Source organism: Strigops habroptila, chromosome 4 (assembly GCF_004027225.2).
Source record: "Strigops habroptila isolate Jane chromosome 4, bStrHab1.2.pri, whole genome shotgun sequence".
Lineage (NCBI taxonomy): Eukaryota > Metazoa > Chordata > Aves > Psittaciformes > Psittacidae > Strigops > Strigops habroptila.
In genome coordinates this window covers 75961351-75985192 of record NC_046358.1, presented here as the reverse complement: position 1 = coordinate 75985192, position 23842 = coordinate 75961351, and the positions used below count along the sequence as shown (strand labels likewise).

The 23842-nt window shown below is 57.3% G+C and overlaps 1 protein-coding gene across 1 annotated transcript; it reads left to right on the top strand.

The window, feature by feature from the left end:
• The first annotated feature begins 402 nt into the window (after nucleotides 1-402).
• Nucleotides 403-23456, top strand: SRL (sarcalumenin). The gene is made up of 6 exons (XM_030483166.1): nucleotides 403-524; nucleotides 12105-12203; nucleotides 12959-13054; nucleotides 20879-20995; nucleotides 21664-21897; nucleotides 22455-23456. Exons 1-6 carry the CDS (start codon nucleotides 464-466, stop codon nucleotides 23264-23266), a joined length of 1419 nt encoding a protein of 472 aa, XP_030339026.1. The 5' UTR covers nucleotides 403-463; the 3' UTR covers nucleotides 23267-23456.
• Nucleotides 23457-23842: the final 386 nt, after the last annotated feature.

Genomic DNA, 23842 nt, shown 5'->3' with positions numbered 1-23842 from the left:
TGGCTCAATGGGCTCCCAAATCAGCCCAGGACAAGGTGCCCAGGGACAAACCTGGGGACAGATGGGAGCCGCTGCAGTGCCGTGATGTTTGGCTCTCCCCCTCCGTGAAATCCTGATCCTGCTGCAGGAGCTTGAGGCAGCGCAAGAAGATCCACTATCCCATGCCAGCAGGATGCTGTGACAGGGACCGTGACCCCACATGGGCAGTGCTCCCCCAGGAACCCCATGCCAGGTGTCCTGTGCCACCACGTCCATGGCTCATGCCAACACGACCCTTTCCCAGTGCTGCAGCACTGCCACCATGCCCTGCTCGGGTCCCTGTCCCCATCCCCAGGGCCCCCTGGGAGTGGAAAAGCAGCAGCGGCAGCATCTGTGCTGGCCGTGCTGCAGCTGCCGGCCCTGCCCCGCGCCCGGCGCCGTATAAATAGAGGCAGCGAGCGGCAAGGAGCTCCTGGCGGCCACAATGAAGCGCCTCAACCTGCTCTGCTGCTGCGTGGCCTCGCTCCTGCTCCTCGGCACTGCAGGTACAAGCTGCCCACAGGGCTGCGGGTGCCCGTGGGGCTTCAGGGTCCTCATGGGGCTGTGGGTGACCACAGGGTTGTGGGTCTTCATGGGACTGTGGGTCCCTATAGGTCTGTGGGTCTTCATGGGACTGTGGGTCCCTATAGGGCTGTGAGTGCCCACGGGGCTGCAGGGTCCCATGGAGCTTGCAGGGTCCCATGGGGCTGTGGGTCCCCATGGGAATGCAGGTGCCTATGGGGCTGTGGGCACCCAGCAGAGCTGTGGGCACCCATAGGGCTGGGGGTGTCTGTGGGGCCATGGGTGCCTGTGGACTGTGGGTGCCCAGGGTGCCTGTTGGCATCTTCGGGACAGTGGGTGCCTGTAGGGCTGTGGGTGCTCATCGAGGCTGTGGGTGCTCATCAGGGTTATGGGTGCCTGTGGGGCTGTGAGTGCCCATGGGGCTGTGGGTGCCCTGTAGGGTTGCAGGTATCCGTGGGGCTGCTGGTGCTGGCAGGGCTGTGGGTGCCTGTGGGGCTGCGGGTGCTGGTGAGGCACTGGAGTGCCCGGTGAGCGCAGCCTGCACCCCATGGCTGGGTGGGTGCCCATAGCAGGACAGGGTGACAAGGGTACTTCTGTCCGGGCTCCCCAGCAACTCTGCCAGGGCTGCAGAGTCACCCCAAAATGTGCAGGGAAAAACAGTAGGGGCTGTTACCAGGAGGGGCTGGCAGGGGGCATGGGCTGGGGTCCCTCCTCTGGAGCCACGATGGGTGCAGGGGCTGTGCTGCCACTAATGTGTCCAGGGTCAGTGTCACCCGTGGGTGCCGAGGTGGCTTGGTTTTGGGCTGTGAGGACCCGGGCTGGCTTCAAGGGTCCTAGGGCACCCAGTGGTTGGAGCAGAATGGGGTGGGCTGTTTGCTCTGGGTGTCTCCCCCCACCTAAGGACCTGCCAAGCAAGACAGCACTTTGGGTGACCCTGGACCCCCTTCCCTGGGATGTCCTGTTCCGGCTTAGCACCCTGATCCCAGCCCTGGGGCCATGCAGCAGGGCGGCATCGCTGGTACCCTTGCTTGCCCTTGAGTTAATTTGGGCTGGTTCTCTGCCTGGCCAGGCTCTGGCGGCCGCGCTGCCGGGAGGGGTGCGGCTAAGTATGGAAACAGCCGTGTAAGGGGACACTGTGCTCCCTGCAGCCGCCCCAGCCCCCCAGGCCCTGTGCTGCCGCGGCTCCGCGCACCGGCACCCGCAGCTGCCGCCTTCCAGCACCCGGCACCCCCGGCCCACACGAGTTTTGGCCTTTTAAGGGCATCTTGGGCCATTGTGGTGAATAAACGGGGTTTAGGGCCAGTCACGCACCCCACCTGTGTTGGGGTGACCTCTGTGGGGCTGCGGGGTGGGTCTAGGGGCAAGGTGGGTGGGAAGATCTTCTAGGATCCTCTACAGGCATGGCTTGTGGCTGGTGCCACCCCAGGCTGGACTGGTGTCCCTGTGGGACATCAGGGTCTTGTCACCATGGCGGGTGACCACCAGCCCAGGTCTTGGTTGTGCTGAGGCTGGCATGGAGGCTGGCATGCCTAAGCAGCGGCAGATAGGGAGCAGCCTGGGTGGTGCCACGGGGCCAGGCATGGCATTGGGCACCTCATCAGCAGCACCCTGCTCAGCCCAGTGCTGGGATCCTCTGTCTTAGAGGAGGCTCCATGGCCAGGAGGCACATTGGGGTCTGCAGTCCTGGAGCCGGCTCTGAGGGGTGGCTGGAGGCCCCAAGTCCCCACCCTGGGTGTTTCCTGCTCGTGTGTCTAGTGTTTCACTCTGGTCCTGTAGGTTTGGGAAAAAAATGTAAGCAGAAGCCGAACTCCTGCCTGTGGTTCTGCTCCACAGGGACCAGTGGAGTTTGTGCAATGAGTTTTGCTCTTTCTTTGGTGCCAGGCTGGGTCGTCAGACCCAGGCTCCCTTGGGGTGCAGGAGGTGGCTCAGGGAGGGTGTTTACTCATCCGTGGGCCCTGTCTTCCCATTTAACCCCCTTCAGTGAAGAAAAGGTGGGGGGAGCCCAGCAGACAACTGGGGGCTTCACTGATGTGTCATGGAGACGTGCAGTCCTCTCAGCGAGGGCAGGCTTGGTGACGCCTGGGGCTGCTGGTGCCTTGTCACCACTCCCAGAGGCCAGGTGTGGTTAAGTGCCCCTGCTCACGCAGCCCCGGTCAAAATGGTCATGGCCCACATGGCCGGGGCTGGCAAAGCTCTCCAGAGCACTGGGATCTCCGGCAGAGGCCAGCACCCACCACAGGGCTGGGCGAGGGCTCAGGGCGAGGGTACTCGCCTGCTGCTTCATCCCTGCTCCTGCCCAGGAGAAGGTGTCCCCACACCTTGGGCAGAGCGTGGCCATCCCTTCCAGGCTGGGTGGCCGCAGTGAGTCCCTGTGACCACTGGGAATGGGCAGTGCCCATCCGCTGCGCTTGGCAGCTATGCCCTGGGGAGCCCTTTACCTTCTCTGCCATCACGGGATTGAGTGGAGGGCTATGCTGTGCTGTCACCATCCCCAAGCTGGGTGAGGAGTTGAGGAAAGCCCTGGCATGCTGGTATCCTCCTGCAGCACGTGCAGAGGGCACTACGAGGCTGGCACAGACCTCTCCTGGTGACAGTGAGCATTGGCCACTGCCCCTAGAATTCCTCATGCTGTCCCAGCCTGGGAGGTGTCACCTCAGGATAGGGTCCATCACCATGTCCTCATGGCATCTTGGGATGTTCTCCATGCATTACCCAGGACATGTCACCTTAGGATGGGGTCCATCACCATGTCCTCATGGCATCTTGGGATGTTCTCCATCCATTACCCAGGACATGTCACCTCAGGATGGGGTCCATCACCATGTCCTCATGACATCTTGGGATGTTCTCCATCCATTACCCAGGACATGTCACCTTGGGGTGGTCTCCATCACCTGGAATGTATCACTTTAGGGTGGGCTCCACCTCCCAGGACAGAACATCTTGGAGTGGGCTCCAGCACCTGTGTCACCTCGGGTGGGCTCAGGGCCCAAGACATAGCACCCATGGGGTCTCCCCACCCTGACTATCCCAGGCAAATGTCCCTCAGGGCAGCCAGCTTCCCCAGAGATGGGGGACTGCTGTGTCCCATTGACATGACACTGGACTCACTCCAGCTCCCCCCCAGGATCAGCACAACCACAGGCACCACCACCACTGGGTGCAGGGGTGGCTGGTGAGGCAAGGAGCTCAGGGTGCCATAGGCACTCATAGATGTTGGTTGCTTGTGCCACCTGAATCCCTGCCACACCCCTGGTACTTCATCTGGAGGACATCCCGGCCCCTGCGGGTACCCCATTTCTCGCCTAAACGAAAACCAAACTGTTGTCTGAGCAAATCAAGGCAGATGTTGGGCAGGTTGCTGCACTGTGTCTGACAGTGTCTCCCATTAGCTATCCTTGTCTCTGTGTGTAGGTGACAGCTGGCCGGGCAGGATGGACAGGACAGGGCACAGGGCCACCAGTGTGGTCACCAGTGGGTCCTGTGAGAGCACTGTGCTGAGAGGGCTGTGCTGTGCCCTGGAGAACGCTTGGTGGGCTGTGCTCTTGCCATGTCCCTGCCATATCCCCACTCGCTGGTCTACCAGCCCCACGCAGGAGCCAGTTTCCTGCACTGGGAGCAAGGGTTCACTGGGGTGTTGAGACTGGCCTGTCCAGAAGGTCCACGGGTGACCAAATCTCTCATAAAATTGCCCATTCCCTGGCACTGTAGGAATAGCAGTGGCCCCGGTGCCTTGGCAGGGCTCTGCCCGGCTATTTTCAGCCCATGGGGACATTTCCCTTGTAAGCGATAGCTCGAGGAAGCCGATGCACTCGTGTGCTGGCGGGGGCTTGTGGAGGGGCCGGGAGTCTCCGGCTGGGCACCCCGAGCCAGGCTGGGGTGCTGGCAGCAGCAGCACAGCCCTGGTGCCAGCTGGGCGCGTGGCTCGACCCTGCCACCTCCCTGCGCGTGGGGACATGCCGTGGATGAGGCTTGGAGTGTGTAACCCCATCCCTGTGCAACAGCTGAGCTGGGATCCCTCCTCATCCTGCTGCTGGGGGTATGGGTGAGACTCCCAGGGCTGGGTACTGCTGTTCGGCAGACATTCCCATGGATTTGAGCATCTCGTGGGACAATAGATCATCAGGCATTAAAATCCAGGCTGACAATTCCAAGAGCTCTCCCTGTCCTGCCCAGGTGACTGGGAATCCTTGGGATGATGAAAAAAAGAGATGTGGAGTCTTCACCCAGGAAGTATCACACTTAGTGCATGGAGGATATCCACTGGGAAGCGCCAGGGTGGGTTGGTGAAGCCTCCCATTGCTAGAGGCCCGGGGACAGGACCAGTATGACCTCAGGGGTCTCCTCTCTAAAGGAAGGACTCCTCCAGCCCCAGCCATGCCACAGCGCTTCCCTCAGGTCCTTCAGCCCCAGGCTGCAGACCCCACAAGGGACACCACGGATAGAGAAATGTTCCTCAATGTAGAGTGTGACATCTGCCTGTGCCAAAATACGTGCTGTTTTCTGGCCGCCTGCTCACTCATGGGCCCAGATCTCCCCTGGCCAGGGAGTGGCAGCTGTTTTATCTTCCCTCACCCCGTTCTTCGTGTCTTCTGCAAGTCAGGAGCTCAGGTTTTCCTCCAAATATTAAGGCTGGATGCCTAAAGGCAGTCAAAGAAACACCCTGCAGAAGTGATTCCCCAATTTCATCTCTATATTTAGAAAGCTCCAAGCCTGGATTTAATCCCTTTGGAACATCCTGGTGAGGTTTCTTTACCCTTTCTTAATCAAAATATCATGTAGTTCTAGCAAGCAATTTATAGAAATCAAATCAATTTATATATTTTTTTCAACTAAACTTAAAATCTCCTCCACAAATGAGGTTAAGTTAGTCTGACAAAGCTGTTTCCCATACCCCTGCAGGGCTCCGCATTGAAAAACTGGAAAATAAATGCGTTTTGCTAATGCTTTGGGATCATGAAGCCTCTGGAATGGGCTGCTGTGGCTGAGTGTCCTGGACTTTGGGGTGCATAAGGGTCTGGAGAGCAAACCCCATCCTGGGCCACTCTTGTGCTGGTCCTTTGGGCTTCTTGAGCTGCTTTGGGACACTTTCCTCTCCCAGTCAGTGAAGATGTTGGCCTGGCTGGTTCCAAACTGGCACTGGAGCTGGGCTCCTGCCTGTTGAAGGGCTGCCATGTGAAATGTGAGCAATAAAACACTGGAACTCCCTCTGTGGGGCTCAGCAGTGGCACCGGACTCTGCTGGGATGGCACAGAGTGTGAAACTGAGGCATGGAAAGAGTGGGGAGTAGATGTTGTCCTTTGCTGCGCTCCGGCCAAGCACCCAGGGTGTATGTGCAAGGCTGGGGTGCCTAGGCCTGAACCTGGGTGAGGGGCACAGCTTCTGCTTTGGGCTTCCCTGGCCCAAAGGGTCACTGGTTGGGGAGAGGTCAGACTCACAGGGCTAATCTGCTCGACCTCGTTTTCCCAGGCTGTTGACTGGCAGCAGCATGGAGCGATCCCCCTGTGCATCCTCTCCCCAGCAGACCCCTGCGGCACCTCATGGCCAGGGCAGGCAGGGGCCAAGTGCCACCAAGTGGTGGCTTGAGCACCAGAGCCCTGGCAAACTTGTGTCAGGTCTCCAGCCAGCCCAAGCCCTGGGCTGTGGGGGCCATGAGCTGGAGAAGCACCAGGGGTACAGTACCTCCCTGAGCAGATGCTATGGGGAACATTGCCACTGAATGGGGGGGGGTCTTACAGGAAATGGGGGTCTGCAAGGGGTCAAGCAGTGTGGCTGGTGTCTTCCACAGAAAATCCTGGACAGCTCTTTTGGGTCCAGCCATTTTCCATGAGGTTTTAAAGGGCTCCATCAGAACAAAGCACAGCCTTGCCTTTCCCTGAAAAGGAAGGGACAGATGTTTGGGGTGTAAGCTCCCTGTGAAACCCCACTGGGAGGACAGAGGGAGAGCAGGACTTGCAGGAGCCAGTCGATAAGTTGGGATCAGGGCAGGGGAAGGGGGCGTGTGAAAATCCATCCCGCAGCGCTGCACATCACCGGCCCCACGCTTGGGGCTCCTGTTTCTGCCGGAGGGGGAGCACGTCCCTCGGGGGCCACCTGTGCCCATCTGTCCTTCCGAGCCGGCCCCTGCCCCGGTGCCGTGCTCGGGGGCTGTCTCTATGGAGGACCCATTTCGGCGCCAGGGTCCTGCTTGCTATTCCACATGGCCCCACGCAGGGATGGAGGCGACACCATGGCAGGGTCACGTTCAGCCTCTGGCATTCATCACTACCCTTTCTGCATGGGCTTTTCCTTGGTGCAAACCAGCCAGGGCATCCTGTGGCACCCAGAGCCCCACTGCGAGCATTCTGTACCCATGGCTGTGCCCGAGGGTGCTGTCACCACTGGGGAAGGGGTCCCCAAGCAGCTGATAATCCCAACCCCTGCAGATGGGTGTGAGATTCAGGGCAGCACAAACCGGGGACCCTCTGCGGGGTCAGGTCCCCAAGAAGAGCAGGGCAAGGGCTTCTCTCCGATGCCACCCAGCTGCTTGGCACAATGCAGGGTGTGAACAAGAGGAGCCCCAGTGTCACTTTACAACATGGTTGTCCGTGCTCCTTCCCGGCTCACGGGGACCCACAGGATGGGCCCCAGGTAAGGACGTCACCCTTGGCTGGCAGCGGGTGAGGGGCTGGGGCCAACGGCCGAGGAGGCCAGTGCTTCGCCATCGCACCCCACCAAGCTGCTCCTTCTGACTCCCTGTACAGTTGCTGGGCTGTATTTTTAGCCTCTGGTGGACGTGCGAAGGGTGTTAAGCCTGTAACCTTCGTCCCATTTCACTGCTCATCGGCCGGCCATCTGCAGATCAGCACAATTTGGTGTGTGATGGATTTGGAGACCATTTAGGGGAAACAGGAGAGAGAAGGAGGTGGAGAGGGGAGAGGGACTTTGTGTAAGATCTTGAAGGTCACAGGAAATAAAGCCTGTGACCAGCACACCAGCAGGAGCATCCCGGTCGGAGCGCCTGGGTTCCTGTCGAGGTGGTTCACAGAGGGCTCTGGGGCTGCCATTATGCCTGGCCATGGCAGTTGGTGGCTGCTCTGTCCCCCTGTGTTGGGTCAGAGAGGACACACGGACCACACGCAAAGCCCTGGGGATGCGCAGGGTCTCCTCCACCTGGTCCTGCTGTCCCCCACTGCCTTGACCATCCCCAAATGCCATCCTGAGGAGCTACACTCCCCTCCCATCCCTCCAGGTCACTGGCTATTTTGGAACCAAGCTGAGAATATCCCTGTCCCTGTCAGCTAAGGGGACCCTAAGGAGTCCCAGGCTGGTCTCCAGGCCTCTGGGGCCAGGCAGGGGCATGCTGGCTCCCAGCCACCTGGGGCTTTGCAGGTCAGATGTAGCATGTTCTCCTTCAAGCAGCTCCTGGCAGGCTGAGAGGTCCCAGGGGTCCCATGGGAAGGTGACCTGAAGGAGAGGGGTGCTGCGGGTGGGAGGGAGGCAGGTGGGAGCTTCCCATGACCTATCTCCATCCAGCTGGAAGCTGAATTGTGATCCCAGAGGCACCTGCGAGCCATGTGCCAGCAAAGGATGGAGGAGGTCAGCGAGGGCAGAGCAAGGGTGACCCCTGCATCCGGTTTCGGCAGGGCAAGGAGTGGAGGCGGCAGCTCCATCATGCCAGGCTGCACATGAGAGTGACTAGAAACCCTGGCAGGTCGAGGTGCAGCCTGTCCCTGCAGCCGCTGGCACGGCTCATCCCGTGTCACGAGCCTGCCACTGCCGCCTGACCGTTGGCCAGCAGCACTGCCGGCCCCAGCACGGACAGTGGTGCAACCACCGGCCCAGCATCTCTGGCCACAGCAAACTGGTCTGAGTGGTCTGGGGCTGGTGCAGACCCTGCCTCAGGTCCTGTGCTCAGCCACTGTGGCCCCAGCTCTTCCAGTGCTTGACAGGACACGCAGCTCTGCAGCTCCCAGCACGGATGCGGTGCAGGAGCCTGAGGAGAGGGCTGGCTGTGCCCGGTGCTGCCCGTGCCCAGCGTTGCCTCCCGCAGCATGGGTGGAGGTGGCATTTTTTCCTGGTTGGCATCTGCTTGCCAGCTGGAGTACAAAGGAATTATTTTCTTCTGAAACACTTCCCTGGTATGCAGGCATTAGACGTTTCAGGGGATTATTTAGACTAGCAGCAACTGTTTGTAACAGAGACAGTATAGCCAGTGATCTTTTATTTTTGGCACCCGTTGACTAATGTTAAATTGCAGTTGGAGGCCTGTGGAAAATACGGACGGCTTCTCCTGGGCCGCAGAACAAACTCATTGTGTCCCCGCCAGCCACACAGTGCGGCAAATGCTTTCCTAGTGAAGGGATGCTCACAATAAATAGCTCCTGATCCCTGCTGCCGAGTCAGGCCCTGCCTGCCTGTGGAAAACCCCTGCTGGGAGGCCCGCACCCCTTCCTCCTCCTCTACCTTGCCATGGCCGGTGCGATGTTCTCCTGAGGCAGGGCTGGGGAAGGACCTTTTTAACCTGCCAAGTGCCCATGGCCCCTCAAAATATGCTTTTTTATTCCTTTCCCCCCATTTTTTAGGGCTGCTTTGCCGCCTTCCTGCAGCACTTCATGGCTGGTGGCAGCTGCAGCCCTGGGCAGCCACAGCCAGCGCAGCCATAGGGCTCCCTGCTAGCATCAGCTTTGCCACCCCACAAACCCCTCTTTGCACCCTGCTTCTTGCGACAGGGACAGAAAATTGAGCTGGAACTAGAGAAGGTTTAGGAAAGAGTTTAAACCTCTTGACAACAGCCACAAATCCTGCCTCGAGGGCAGGCCTCCCCCCTCCCCAGCACTGACAGGGGGCTGGCTGCCCTGGTAGCCGTGTGCCGGCGCGGGTAAGACTGACTGAGCTGTTCTCATCGTTTAGAGCTGCACGCCCCTGGCACGGACCATGTCAGCAGTTCTGCCGAAGGCCCCTTGCCAGCTGCAGAGCCCAAGCTGGAGGAGAAGGCAGCGAACAGCAGCCCTGAGGAGGACCGAGATGGTGGCCCCCCCAATGCCTCCTTGCCTGGTGCCACTGAGGAGGGACAGGGAGATGGGGAGGAAGAGCCAACGGGTGGCCTGAGTGGGGACCTGGGGCCAGGGGACGGAGAGATGGAGGAGACCACCATGGAGAAGGGGCAGGAGGGGCCCGGTGAGGCACAGGGTCCAGGGGAGGATGCCATGTTGGGCACCCCTGAGGCAGCACATCATGAAAGGAATGGCGGGCCTGGCCCGCAAGATGGGCTCCACGCCAGGGAGGAAGAGGAGTCTGGTGGCAAGAAAGGAGCCTCTGAGGAGCAAGGGCAGCGTGGGGGAGAGAAAATGGAGGAGCCAAAAGCAGTGTCTGCTCCCGACGAGGAAGAGCAGAGCTCAGAGGAAGAGGATGAGCAGGGGGAGTCTGAGGAAGAGGGAGGTGAGGGAGAGTCTGAGGAGGAAGGAGAGTCTGAGGAGGAAGGAGAGTCTGAGGAAGAGGAAGAGTCTGAGGAACAGGATGCTGGGCCAGTGGGGCCAGAGGATGGAGCTGAAGGGAATGACAAGAAAACAGACGGCACTTCTGGCACAAAGGGTAGTGGCAAACCAGCAGTTGCCAGGAAGGGAGAAGCCAGGGATGGCCCTGCTAGCTGCCATCACCCACCCTGTGGGGACGCAGCAGAAGACCCATCAGCAGCAGTGGAAGACCCACCAACAGAAGACCCACCAGCAGCGGTGGAAAATCCACCAGCAGTGTTGGAAGACCCACAAACAGAAGACCCACCAGCAGCAGTGGAAAATCCACCAGCAGCAGTGGAAGACCCACCAATAGAAGACCCACCAGCAGCAGTGGAAGACCCCCCAGCAGCAGAAGACCCACCAGCAGACAGGCCATCACTGGTAGAAACGGAGAGCCCAGCTGCTGCCGTGCTCCGGCACAGCCAGATAGGTTGGAGTCTTTTCTTGTCAGTGTGCTGTAGCAGCGAGAGTGACCTACTATCAACCCCGGCGGAGCTGAGCTTGGCACATTAAACTGCGCCTAGTGCATGGCCATCTCCTAACGCTTGTGCTGCCTGCCCCTAACCGCTGCACGGCTGGGCCGGCTGCGGGCATCGAGGGTGCAGGCAGAAGCCACGGATGCCTGCAATGCAGGCGTTCGTCACAGCGATACCAAAGCTGGCTGACATTTCCCTCGATGCAATTTTAGGCCCATGATTTCTCCTCTTGGGCTGTGGACGTGGATAAGTTTTTTAACACCCAGGCCCCTTTCAGCACCCGCAGACCTCTTAAAGGCTCTTTATCCTCCATCCTCAGAGTCCTCTGGACCCCCAGCTTGCTTGGTGCAAGGGCAGGATGCTGCCTGGGCTAGTGGGTCTCTTGCCCACCAGTCTTTGCCTCGTAAGGAAGGTGTGAAGAGTTAATTCAGACACACAAGTTGCCGAAGCACCGGCTCTGGCCATGTTTGGTCAGTAAAAGGCTAGCTAAGGAAAGGGGACATCCCCCACCTAGAAACACTTGCGGACTTTGGCCCACGGGTTGGGCAGCGACCTTCGGACCCAGACAAGTCTTTCTTTGCCTCATCTGTAACATCCCAGCTCAAAAAGTTCCCATTTACGCTGAAAGGGAAACCCAGTTTTGTGTCATCTGTGGCTTTACTTGGCAAGTCAAAAGGTCTTCCTCAGCCCAACACTCAGTAGACAATCCACACAACTCCAGGCCTTGACAGTGCCCTGCTTGGCCCAGGCATCCCCAGCCCAGCCAGCCAGCACACGTCTGTTCCCAGACCTGCCCCCCAAAGCCCCCCTAAAGCCTGACCCAGCTCCTGGTATCAAAAAGCACTGCATGGGGCCCTTGGTGTGCCAGCACCTCCAGGGCAAGGACACGTCTCTGTCTCAGGGACACTGGGGTGCCTACTCTATGTGGAGGCAACTGCCTCATGCTCCCCAGGCCTGGGATGGAGCCACAGGGTCCCCAGGGCCCCATGCAGAGGGCTCCTGCCTGACATGAGGGCAGAGATGGGAGAAGGAGGAGGGAATGACCTCGCTTTGGATGGGTCAGGCTCCCAAGACCCAGACGCAGCCTTGCACATGCTCATGTCTCTGGCTCAGTGCATAGTTTTTGGGGAGTGGCAGAGCAGAGCATGCCTGCACTCGAGGCTTAGCCCAGGAAGAGCCACAGCTGCTGGGGGTGGGCAGGGGCCTCATCGGGCTGCAGGTGCCACATGTGCTTGCACTACACCCAGCCCTGGGAGCTCCTTCCAGGCACGTCCTCCGCATTCCCCACGAGCAGCCGGCCCTCGCTCTTCTGAGGACGCACGGCGTGCCTCCCTCGCCAGCCCTTTCTCGGAGCCAAGCAGTTGCTCCTGATGCTTCCCCCAGCAGCCATAGCCCTGGCAACCCCCTCCAAGCCTCCAGGAGCCTTTGCAAAACGAAGCCTGCGCAACGTGCCAAAGGCAATGGTGGCTACTGAGGTGTGCGGGGGTGCAAGGCTTGGGGGGTGTGTGCTCCCCCATGCCCTCTCCTTGTGTGAGCTCCTGTGTGGATCCTCCCTTTCACTCTAACAGGTCTCCTTTCCTTTTTCCGGCAGAAGAGGCTGAAGATGCCAGCAAGCTGACCAAGCGTGACCGGTCCCACTTGGAGAACACCCTCAAGCTGAACGAGGACAAACCTGCCGATGATTTCTCAGGTGAGGGGGCCTGCGTGGCACTGAGCCATGCATGCCCTGCTCCTTCAGTCCACATGATCCCTGCAGGACAGGCTTCTCACTATTCTGCTGCACCAAGAGCATGGATGAGATTTTACTTCCCCAGAGTGGTTTTAGCATTAGTTCTTGTAAATCGAGCAACACCGTATCTTCAACAACAGCCCTCTTGCTGCTCTTGGGTTAACATTATTCTGGGTATTTTAAAGACTATCCCAAGAGTTTGCAAGAATTAGGAGGGTAGAGAGGCTGGAAAATGCAGATGGTGAATCAGCCCAAGCTGGCCACATCCCTACCCAGAGAAACCTGAGACAACTTGTGATAAAGGGTTGGGATTTCTATTCCAATTATTTATTGGGTTTTGCTGTTATAAGGCTTGCTTCTGCTAGCCCCATGGGCAGTCTAGACTGGAAAGTGATAAAAGTTGTTGAGGAAAAGGCTCTTTCCTTCTTTTAGTGAGCAGCTTAGGGGCTGTGCCAGGGTCCCTGGCACCATGGCGGAGGGCTATTTGGGATCACAGGTATTGACTGCTAAACAGCATTAATGAGGGATGTCCCCTCCATCAGCTGCTGGCATGTGCAAGACTGGCAGCACACAGGGACTGTTGCCCAGTGGGAACCATTAGCTGGGTCCCTTGATCCACAGGATCTGCAGGGAATGCCCCACAGCTTACCTAGAGGGGACTCAACCAGGGTAGTGGGGTTTACCTTTCACCCATCCGCATGATTCTGCCCCTACAGGAGTGCTGCAGCGGCTGAGGAAGATCTACCACTCCTCCATCAAGCCTCTGGAGCAGTCCTACAGATACAACGAGCTGAGGCAGCATGAGATCACAGGTAATGCCATGGGCACTGGGGTCTCTGGCACCATCAGGTCATTGGGATGCAGATAATAGAGCAAATCATGGAAAGGCTTGGATAGTTTGTCTTCCTTTGCAGCTTCCCAAGAAGGCTATGAATGTGCTGGGCTTAGTGGACATGCCCTAGTGAGCCCAGCGGCAGGCATTCCTGCATCTGCCTTAGCCCATCTGCTGTCAGGACCATCTGTGTTGACTGAGCACTGAACCCTGCCTGCTTCGGGTCCTCCACCTGCTCAGCATCAATGCCCTGTACCTCTGCCAAGCAGAGATCACGACCCAATGAAACAGGCTTGGCAAGGAAGCTTAGGACCTCTCAAGGCTGGGGATGAGCTTCCTGAGGGTGGCTGGAGCTGGCATCCTTCCTGCTCAGTACTGGACAGAGCCATGTGGGCAGGTTATCCCTCAAGCTCAACAGCGTTCACTCATCCTGGGAGTTAGAGTTTCCACCTTTTGACAATTACAGACCCATTGGATCAGGTGAGCAGGTCCCTGTGGCCAGCAGCATTGGCTTGGGCTGAGCCCCATTAGTACACATGTCCCTCCAGAAGAGGAAAGTGCAGCCGTGGCCCCAAGATGCTCACAAACTGCAGGAAGCTCTTGTGACCCACATGGCACAAGCAGCCTCATTTTCTAAGCACAGGTGGCTCAAGCCCAAGCCCAAGATCTCTGTTCAGTGGGGACCCATGGGGCAGGGACAAGGCTGTAGAGTCCTTATCACCAGCCCAGGTTCTGTCCTGTCAAGCCACAGAGCACCCTGAACATCATCCACAACCCACTCACAGTGCTTCTGGATGGGGCAGTTGTAGGTCTCACACAAAAGCCCTGCCTAGCTGCCTCCTGCAGGCAGTCCCATGCTGCTGCCTTTCAGTGCCTTTGTCACCTCCCTCTGTGCTGCCTGCCAGCAGCAGGGGACCATGATCTGCTTGCCATGTGAGAAGGGAACAGAGAAGCTCACAGGCCATGCTGCAGCCAGCACAGGAGAGCTGTCCCACAGACCATCACCTCATAACTGCTGTCACTCCAAGTGTGCTGGCCTGTCCCCTCCTTCATGCAGCCAGCATAGTGCTGCCAGATACCTGAGAAAGGAGCACCAGGAGCTGTAGGACTGGCACCCCAGTTTGCATCCCCACAGCCTCTTCAGCAGTGGCACCATGCAGTGAGTGCAGCCGAGCCATGCCCTGTCCCAGCTGCTTCCATCCTAGGGCTCACAGATTCAGCAACAGCCCAATCTCCTCTCCAAGCTGCTGTGTTGGTGGCAGCACAAGCATCTGGATTTGCTGGCAGCTCACCCTTGGACACTGTTTAGGAAAATATTTGGGGTTACAGGGGCAGCCTCTAACCCTCACTTTGCTGCTCACTGCCAGAGGATGCAGCCCCCAGCCTCAGTTCCCAGTACACAACCCATTTCCTCGCTCAGGACATCCCACCCTGCCCTTCAGCCATGCTATGCCCAACCAACCACCTCCCTGCTCCCTTTTTGGGAGGAAGCAAGTGTTTCCCAGGCCCCTGCTCACTTCCTCCCTCCCAGCTCCTGAGGAAACAACCACTAATCCTTGTGCTTTCCAGACCTGAGGCCCCTGTCAAAGCCAGCTCCTGAGCAGACAGCAGGTCCTAGTGTTCCTCACAGCACTCCACAGTCTGTTCCACTTCACATGAGGAACAACCATCCCTCAGACTGACAGTCCCCCAGGTCAGCTCCCAGCGTGAGTGCCCAGCACACCCTGTTGTATCCCACACAGCACCCTCCCAATGGTGCGAATGCAGTCCCAGGGCTGGAAACTCATGCTCACAGCCTCCTGGCCCTAAGGGAAGGGCACATGGATGCTGCATTCCCTGCAAGCCTTGGCTCTGCCATGAGAAGTCCTAGCCACATGCTCCCCTCAAAACATTTCTTTTGCCACCAAACTCCTTAAAGCATCTCTGACATCCCAACCATACCCTGGGACACAACCCCATCCTGGAAATCTAGTAGTCTGCCTTTAGTACCCACAGATCCATCTTTTCCCAATCCCTCATTAGCAATGTAATTAGACAAACCCACAAATTAAAGGGTTGGTGTAGGGAGCTTGTTTGACCTTGCAAGGCAGTGAGGACATGGTGGGGTTGAGGGAGCCTTTTCAGCTACTTCCTCTGCATGGTGCCTGTGTTCTGAAGTTCCTTGCATTGGTGGTGCCCTGCAAGCTGGGAGTTGTCCCCAGTGTCCCGCCCTGCACCCCCACAGCAGGGGAGAGGCTGGAGGGCACAGAGCTGCCGGCTCAGCGGGCTGGGAGGAGCGGGACAGCTGGGAGAGCAGCAGGGCAGGCCTGTCATGGAATATGTGTGACCTTTGGAGGTGTAAGCCAATATAGAGGGGTGCCGTCGCAAGCACCTCGCCCCTCCATTACACAGCAGCACTCCATTTTGTCTCTCTTCCCATCGGCTCTGCTTGCACACACCAGTGTAAGCCAGGGGAGCCCCTCTGCTCCCACCACTTGCAAAAGCACCCATGTAGTTGAGCATCAGGAGGGAGCTGTGACTGCCACCAGCAACCTAAGAATGAACTGTCAGGGTGCATCCCAGAAAGCTCACCCCGCGCCCTCTGCTTACAGCGTGTTTAAACCTGGCAGGTGCCACCTCCTCTTCCCTGCTGCCACCCTCCTGCGTCTCCACTCTGTCATCCCTCTGGCTGGGTCTGCCTGTGTGCTTGGTCACAGCGAGACCACCCCACAGGGACTGTCCCTAGCTAGGGGTGGGGGACTCTCCCAGTCTGGTGATGAGAAGCTTGCTGTGAACTCATGCCAATTTGTGGTGCATGCTGGTAACCCTAATTACTGTATATTTGCTTATATATATATAAAAGTATATATATAATAATATACATAAGTGTAAATACTTATGTGTATTACTTGCAGCCCAGAAAGACAAACCAGCTGCATCAAAAGGAGCATGACCAGCAGGTCAAGGGAGGTGATTCTCATCCTCTACTCCAATCTGGTGACAACCCACCTGCAGTCCTGTGTCCAGCTCTGAGGCCTCCAACACAAGAGGGACATGGACCTGCTTGAGCAAGTCCAGAGGAGGCCACAAAGATGCTCAGAGGGCTGAAGCACCTCTCCCATGCAGACAGGCTGAGACAGTTTGTTCTTGTTCAACCTGGAGAAGGCTCAGGGGAGACCTTATAAGAGTCTTCCAATACCTAAAGGGGGCTACAAGAAGTCTGGAGAGGGACTTTTTACAAGGGCCTGTAGTGGCAGGACAAGGGGGATGGTTTTAAACTGAAAGAGAAGAGATTTAGATTAGACATTAGGAAGAAATTATTTCCTGTGAGGGTGCTGAGGCACTGCCACAGGTTGCCCAGAGAAGCTGTGGCTGCCCCGTCCTTGGCAGTGTTCAAGGCCAGGTTGGATGGGGCTTTGAGCAGGTCTTATGGTTGGTGTCCCTGCCTGTGGTAGGGGGTTTGGAATTGGGTGGTCTTTAAGGTCCCTTCCAGCCCAAACCATTCTGTGATTCTATGATTCTATATGTGCCAGTTAGCAAGCCTCCCTGTATAGGGAATGACCTCCCAGTTGCCATCATCAGCTGGATATGGGTAACCCCACCACTGGGGTGGTCAGAGCACTTGTCATGGTTAGTTGCTGTCCTAACCATGGCTTGTTGGGCTCCTTTTGCTCAGTGAATGCTGCTGGGGACGGCAGTAACTCCAGTGAGTGGAGCAGGAAGGCTGGGTGCTGTCTCAGACGCGGCAGCTCTCCTGAGGCTGCTCCCTTGAGCCACATTCCTGGCGTGCAGGCCAGACTGGGGTTTAGTGCTTGTCCTGGTAGCTGCAGATCTCGTTGCTCACAGACTGTAACTCCTTCTCTCCTGCTGGGAATGTGGCCGTCGCTTGGCTTTTCCTGCCCACAAGAAGGCCAGGGCCAGTCTTCAGCTCCCTCCTCGGCCTGGGCCAGACCCAGGCAGCTGCATCCCTCCTTCGACTCATGGTACCTTTTCTCTCTCCCCGTGTCCCCTGCTAACAGCTTATCCCGGACGCACCCTGGGCTCCTCTGCCACAGGTTGGTATTGCTGCCTGCTGCCTGCATGCTGCCAGCGCTGCCCAAACTCTTTGCTGGCCTGTGGCTTTTCCTATTCACCTGCCCCAGCAGAGCCATGCTTTCTAGGCACTGAGCAGACCCTGGCACTCAGAATCCCATGGCACCCACTGATGTCCCCAGCCGTGCCAGAGCTCAGCACGTGTTGCTTCACTTTGTCCCTGGCCTGACTGCGCATCCCATCAGTCTCCTCCTTCCTGCAATCCCCGCCTCACTCAGGCTTTGACACCTTTCCCTCTTGGATTAAAGATTCTAGAGGCTGCGTAATTCTTTAGCTGTGGTTCAAAGGTATTTGTGGTGGACTTGCAGGTAGGTCTTTCAGCTGTAGCTTGAACTGGAGGAGCCCATCAGATAGCCCACCCTGCAGAGGGGAGCTCTTCCCACCCTTTATCCTTCTACATGCAGAAATTTCCCCAAACGTCCACCCTTGATCCCCTCTGGCTGCAGTTTAAGCCGATGAGCCCGCAGCAGCTGTCCCAGTAGCACAGGCTGGCCCCTGTGCGGCGGCCTCAGCCCCTCGGGAGCTGGAGCTGGCTCCTGTCCCTGCTTCTACTGCTCAGCGTGTGCTGCCAGATCCCTCGGAGAAGCAGGGGATGGGGGACCAGCCAAGAAACACCAGCCAACACGCAGCCTTTCCCCTGGGTCTGGTGCTGGCCCATGGGGATAATGTCCCTGCTGCAATACGAGGCAGGGAAATCCCATCTTCTGGCCCTCGTGTCCCCATGCAGGCAGAGTGGCCAGTGGTGTGCAGCGGCAGCATGGGTGATGCTGGGAGGGTCTCCCGTGGTGAATAAGGCTTCCTGGGTGGTTTGAGGACAGAGCAAGATGTTTGTGCCTGTGGCTCAGCCTGAACTAGGAGAGGAAGGAGGTTTTGCTGTGTCCTCTGCTTTGCCTAGCATCCTTGGGACAGACTTGCACAATGCATGGTGAGCTGACACCAGCCACTTCTGCTGGGCCTGAGGACAAGGAGGGAGAAGACCCGGCCCAGGGTTAGTCCCAACCCCAGTGCAGCAGTGCTCCCACCCATGGCAGCCTGGAGTTGCAAGCAACATCAACAACCTCCCAGAAAGCCATTGTTTTAGGAAAAATAGACCCTACTTGGACATCCAAATTGCACCTACCTTCAGAGTGCAAGATAAATGCAGGCTCTGCAGGGGGAGACGACCTTCCTAGCCTTGTTTGCCAGGTGCATTGCAGGACCGCAGCATGCTCCTTACCCTGCAAACAGCTTAGAGAAGCTGTTTTAAGCTGCTGTGTTGTAAGCAGGTCCATAGATGAAGGGGTGTAGGGTTTGAAGACCCCCCTGCTCTCAGGCAGGGCATGATCATGCACCAGCCAGCAAATGCCACCAGGACGTGCCTGGATGGAGCGGGGATGAGCTTGAGCCGGGATGAGCTTGAGCTAGGAGTGAGGCAGGCGAGGCTGCGAGCGAGCAGCCACAGGGTGGCTGGAGAGAGCTGCGGTGATGGAGCTGCTGCCATCCCTGCCCTGCGCTGGCAAGGACTGGCTCTTTTCCCCCAGCTGGACTGTCAAGGCGGCCCAAATTGGCACTGACAGATATAGTGGGGAGGACATAGCAGGGACAGATGCCAGGCCAGCCCCCTCCGCAGTGGGAGATGCTCTCTGCTCTCCCAGACCCTGGGCAGCAGCAAGGAGGACCCATGCATGGCCTCACATCCTTGGAGCTGCTGTGCTACCTGCAGAGCCACAAGGATTCAGTGCCCACAAAGCCTATGGGGTGCCAGCACGCTTCTCCCCATGGGGCGGTGGGCTCGAGGAGCTGTTGGTGACCCAGCATGGCACTGTGGGCATCGCTGCCAGCCTCGGCACAGCAGAGCGGAGGTGAGGATGTGGAGTGGGGCCGTGTTCACGCAGCCACACCTGGCCAGGAGCGTGTTGTGAAAGAGCACGTGGGGACCCACCTCAAACCTCTGGCACAACATCACAGGGGATAATAATAATAATGATCCAAAACCCCATTAAAGCCAGCAAGAGAAGAGAGCAGCAGCGATAGAGTGGCACAGAGGAGTGATTAATACCAAAAGTCTGACGTTTCGGCATTTGGCTTTGTCCCGTGTGAGAAGATAATGTTGGATCCCTGGAGCTCGCAGGCAGCTTGCAGGCAGCGGGCTGGGCTGTCGCTCTGGTTTGGATGTGGCTGCCCTGCTTTGGGGAGGAGAGTTCAGCTGCATGGATGCTGCTGTGCCCCTGTCATGAGATGTCCCCAGCCCATTTCCTTACCCCGCAGTGACATGGTGGCCCTGAGATGGGCAGATGCAGGCAGGAGGAGGCTGGCATGTCCTGCCCGACTCCTGCACCCATGGTCAGATGGGTTTGGTGCAGAGCCACCATGCACTGCCCTCCAGCACGCTCAATGGGAGCTCAGCACCAGGTGGGCTTTGCAGCTGCCCCCACCTTGGAGGTGGATCTCTGTCTTGCTGGAAAGCTGGCTCCTGTGTGAGCAGCAGCCATGGAGCAGTGGGGTCTCTCAGCTGCTGCAGAGAAAATAGCTCTGCCTGAGGTGTGGGGCCAAAGAGAGGGTCCTGAGGGCACTGCAGTTACCGCATGGGCATCTCCTTGCCTTGGGCCATGGGGGAAGGCTCAGCTCTGGCTTCCAGCTCCTCTAGTGGTATCCAGCCCCTCCCCTGGCTGGACTCCTGCTGGCAGTGTGGGATGGACCCTCTCCCACCAACGGAAACTCACTCATCCAGTTTTTACTTTCATTTCTGTCTTGACTTGGTCTCCAGCTGACTAGCTGTTCTGGGCATGACTTGAGGGCCGGCACAGCTTGGGGGCTCCTCTGGCGCTGCTGACTGCCTGCCCTGTGGCCTGGGGGCTTCAGGGGTCGAGCACTGTGGGCACAGGCTGATTGCATGAGTCCTGCTCGAGCAGGGACCACTCCTGGGGACAGTGGCTGTATGTGTCCAGGGACCTCTGTGCTCCCAGACTGATCGTGTGGCATACAGACAGATTGTTATGGGCACATCACCCGCCTCCTTGAGCCCTTAGCAAACTGTGGGCCTAGAAGAGTGTGGGATGGGGATTATAGTTCATTCTCCTCCCGCCTTTTCCAAGCCCAAAGCAGGGACATTTGCCCAGTCTGCCTTCCCCACACAAGCTGGAGCCTCACACCCAGCTCACACATAGGCAGGGACCTTCTGCTTGACCAAAGGGCTGGGAGCCACGATGCAGGGATGGGTCCTTGGGAGGGTATGGTGGAAAGGCTTGCAGGCAGCTTTCACAAGGCTTGCACTGCACTTACCAAGCACTGTGCCATAGTGTTGCTCTTTAAACCATGACAGCTCCCTTTGCACGAGGCATTCATTCGCCTGGTTGCAGCATGGCCACCTTGTCCACATGTCCCATGCTTTGCGGCAGCTGCTCCTACAGCCAGCCCCAAAGTCACTCCAATTAAACCAGAACCAAACTGAGACAAGATTTAAAAGACCTTCAAGTCCTCCTGCAGTCTAAGAGGGGCCAAAGCTCAGACCATGTCAGATAAGCGAGGAGGGGTCTCCCACAGAGCATGTTGATGTCCCGCTCCTGCAGACACTGGGGCCGGTTGCTGGGTGATGCCTTGGCTCGTGAATGGCTGGTGGCCCCAAAGGGTGGCTGTTTCTCCGGCAGCATCACTGCGCTGCTCAGATGGGATGCTCGTTACAGCCAGGAGTTAATCGCGTGGCGGCGACGGCTATTGTTTCTTCACTTCCTCTTGTTATTTCCCCTCTCTGCAGATGGGGAGATCACTTCCAAGCCAATGGTGCTATTCCTGGGACCGTGGAGCGTTGGCAAATCCTCCATGATAAACTACCTCCTCGGGCTGGACAACACTCCCTACCAGCTCTACACAGGTACCACACTCACTGCTCCCTCCTTGCTCTGCCAAAGGTGTGCTGACACCTGCATTCTGCATCCGTGTGGTCAGCGATTCCTGGCCACGTCTCTTCAATCCCCCTTATTACAACAGGGAGGTTGTGATCTGTTCTGTGGTACCATGCAGAAGAAGAGGTTCCCCAGGGGAGAAGGGCATCTCCCCCTGCAGCATCCCTGTCCCACAGCACAGGGCTTGCTGCCTTTGACCTCGCTTGCAAGAGCAATGGTCATATCACAAGGGCAACTTGCCTTTGTCTTCTTCCCCTCCCTCCTCACATGGAGCCAACTAATTTGCCCTCCCAGGAGAAAAGCCATTCCCCTTCCCTCCTCCTTGCTCTCACGGATGTCATCTCACAGCCAAGGGCAGATGTCCGTGGCCAGCTCTGTGCTGCGGTAATGAGGTTTCACCAGGGTGCCTTGTGCAGTCAGGCCACTTCCAGAACAACCAGTCCCCGCAGAAATCAGCCCTGCTGGCATTTTCTCAAGAGGTTTGGCAAGAATTTCATAGCCCTGCTGCTTGCCTTCCTCCAGCATCTCTTGGCAAGCAAGTGATGCTCCTGAGCTCCCCAGCTAGTCTAAGGCCAGCCCTATCACGTCCATTGCCCAGTGTGGATCTCACAGCTCTGCTGTTCTTGTTTCTGGGCAGGGGCAGAACCCACCACCTCCGAATTCACTGTCATCATGCATGGCCCCAAGCTGAAGACCATCGAGGGCATCGTGATGGCTGCTGACAGTGCCCGCTCCTTCTCACCCCTGGAGAAGTTTGGGCAGAACTTCTTGGAGAAGCTGATAGGGATTGAGGTGCCCCACAAGCTGCTGGAGCGAGTCACCTTTGTGGACACGCCAGGCATCATTGAAAACCGCAAGCAGCAAGAGCGAGGTAGGGGTTTACTGGGTTCATCTAAGGGACTCCAGGAAAGATGCTGTAAGGATGTGAGATGTGCCTCAGCTCCTCATTTAACTTCCTGTTTGTCAGCCTTGGAGCCAGGCTTTGCCAATGGCTGGTGCTACAGCAGGGCCCAGAGAAGCACCAGTCCATCCCCACAGCACTTGGTGTGCTAGGACAGATCAGCAGGGTTTCCTGACCCGCTTGGTGCCTACTGGGGAAAGCAGTGACGTGGCTGATACCTACTCATAGGAGCACCAGGCATCTGTGGCCAGCAGCAGGGAGAAAGACTGGAGGTGAGGCTGAAGGAGACACGTAGTCACAGGCCCAGGCACACAGGGATGGGTTTTCATGCCAAGAAACTCTGAAGTGTTTTTAGCACATGCAAAACAGGTTCTAGGCTGCATGGGAAGTCCGCTGTGTCTCACACCGTGTCCAATGAAGACAGGGTGTGAGGCATGGCAGGCTCACAGTTTATCTATCCCTTTTCCTGAAGGGACTCATCCTATGTTGGCTATCTCTGCTGGATTTCTCTCTTTCTTCTTCCCAAGGTTACCCATTCAATGACGTGTGCCAGTGGTTCATTGACAGAGCTGATCTCATCTTCATTGTCTTTGACCCTACAAAGCTGGATGTGGGCTTGGAGCTGGAGATGCTCTTTCGCCAGCTAAAGGGCCGCGAGTCTCAGATTCGAATCATCCTGAACAAAGCTGACAGCCTGGCTACCCAGGAGCTCATGAGAGTCTACGGTGCCCTATTCTGGAGCCTGGCTCCTCTCATCAACGTCACAGAGCCACCCAGGGTGTACGTGAGCTCCTTCTGGCCCCAGGACTACCATCCGGATACCCACAGAGACCTGTTCCTCAAAGAAGAGATATCGCTCCTGGAAGATCTCAACCAAGTGATTGAGAACAGGATGGAAAATAAGATTGCCTTCATACGCCAGCACGCCATCCGGGTGCGCATCCACGCCCTTTTGGTCGATCGCTATCTACAGACCTACAAGGACAAAATGACCTTCTTTAGTGATGGAGAACTGGTTTTCAGGGACATTGTGGAAGATCCTGACAAGTTCTTTATCTTTAAATCCATTCTGGCAAAGACCAATGTCAGCAAATTTGACCTCCCCAACCGCGAGGCTTACAAGGACTTCTTTGGCATCAACCCCATCACCAGTTTTAAGCTGCTGTCTCAGCAGTGTTCCTACATGGGAGGCTGTTTCCTAGAGAAGATCGAGAAGGCCATCACTCGTGAGCTTCCCGATCTCTTGGGAAGCATTGGCTTGGGAAAGAAGCCCAATGTTCTGTCCTGCGACATCACTGGCTGTGGCGAAACTCCAAAGAATCGCTACAGGAAGCCCTAAGGTGTTTCTGTGATCTAACCGTCCACGTGTTCCTACCGGTGAATGAGCTTATGTCTTATCTGTCCAAGAAGCCGTGGTTTGTTAACCCTTTGAGTGCCGCACTGGCAAAGGCTACTGTACAATGAGGACGTTGAGTCATTGACATCGATGGCAGGGGAAGATGGGTGGGCATAAGAAAGAGAATAAAAACTGTGAATTCCTGACATTTTATCTTTGTTCTTTTGAGTAGAAGGCAATGTTTAAGCTGTAAGTATGAGCAATGCACAGTGAGCTAGAACTGTAGCTGCTTTTTCACTCATGCCAACACTGTGTGAAGAGGAATTTCATCCTCTGCATCCCTGAAGCCAGCAGGGAGCAAGAACGAGGGCACGGCATGAGAGCACACCGGAGAGTGGAGAGTGGTGACACACTAACCCAGGCATCACCGGAAGCCCTGGCGCAAAGCGCTGGGCAAGGAAAGAGAGGCCAGGTCTCAGCTGTTGTTTTCAAGCACAAACATCCTACAAATCTCCACAAATATTGATCTTGTTTTTCCTTTCTGAGACTTTTAGATTGCCTGGTCCTTTCATTCAGCAG

What these genes read in the sequence shown, in the direction of transcription:
- SRL (XM_030483166.1), top strand. Translation starts at nt 464, where the DNA reads ATGAAGCGCCTCAACCTGCTCTGCTGCTGCGTGGCCTCGCTCCTGCTC. An exon ending in CCTGCTCCTCGGCACTGCAG is followed by an intron (nt 525 to 12,104) that starts GTACAAGCTGCC and finishes TTTTTCCGGCAG; the next exon opens with AAGAGGCTGAAGATGCCAGC. An exon ending in TCCCTACCAGCTCTACACAG is followed by an intron (nt 20,996 to 21,663) that starts GTACCACACTCA and finishes GTTTCTGGGCAG; the next exon opens with GGGCAGAACCCACCACCTCC.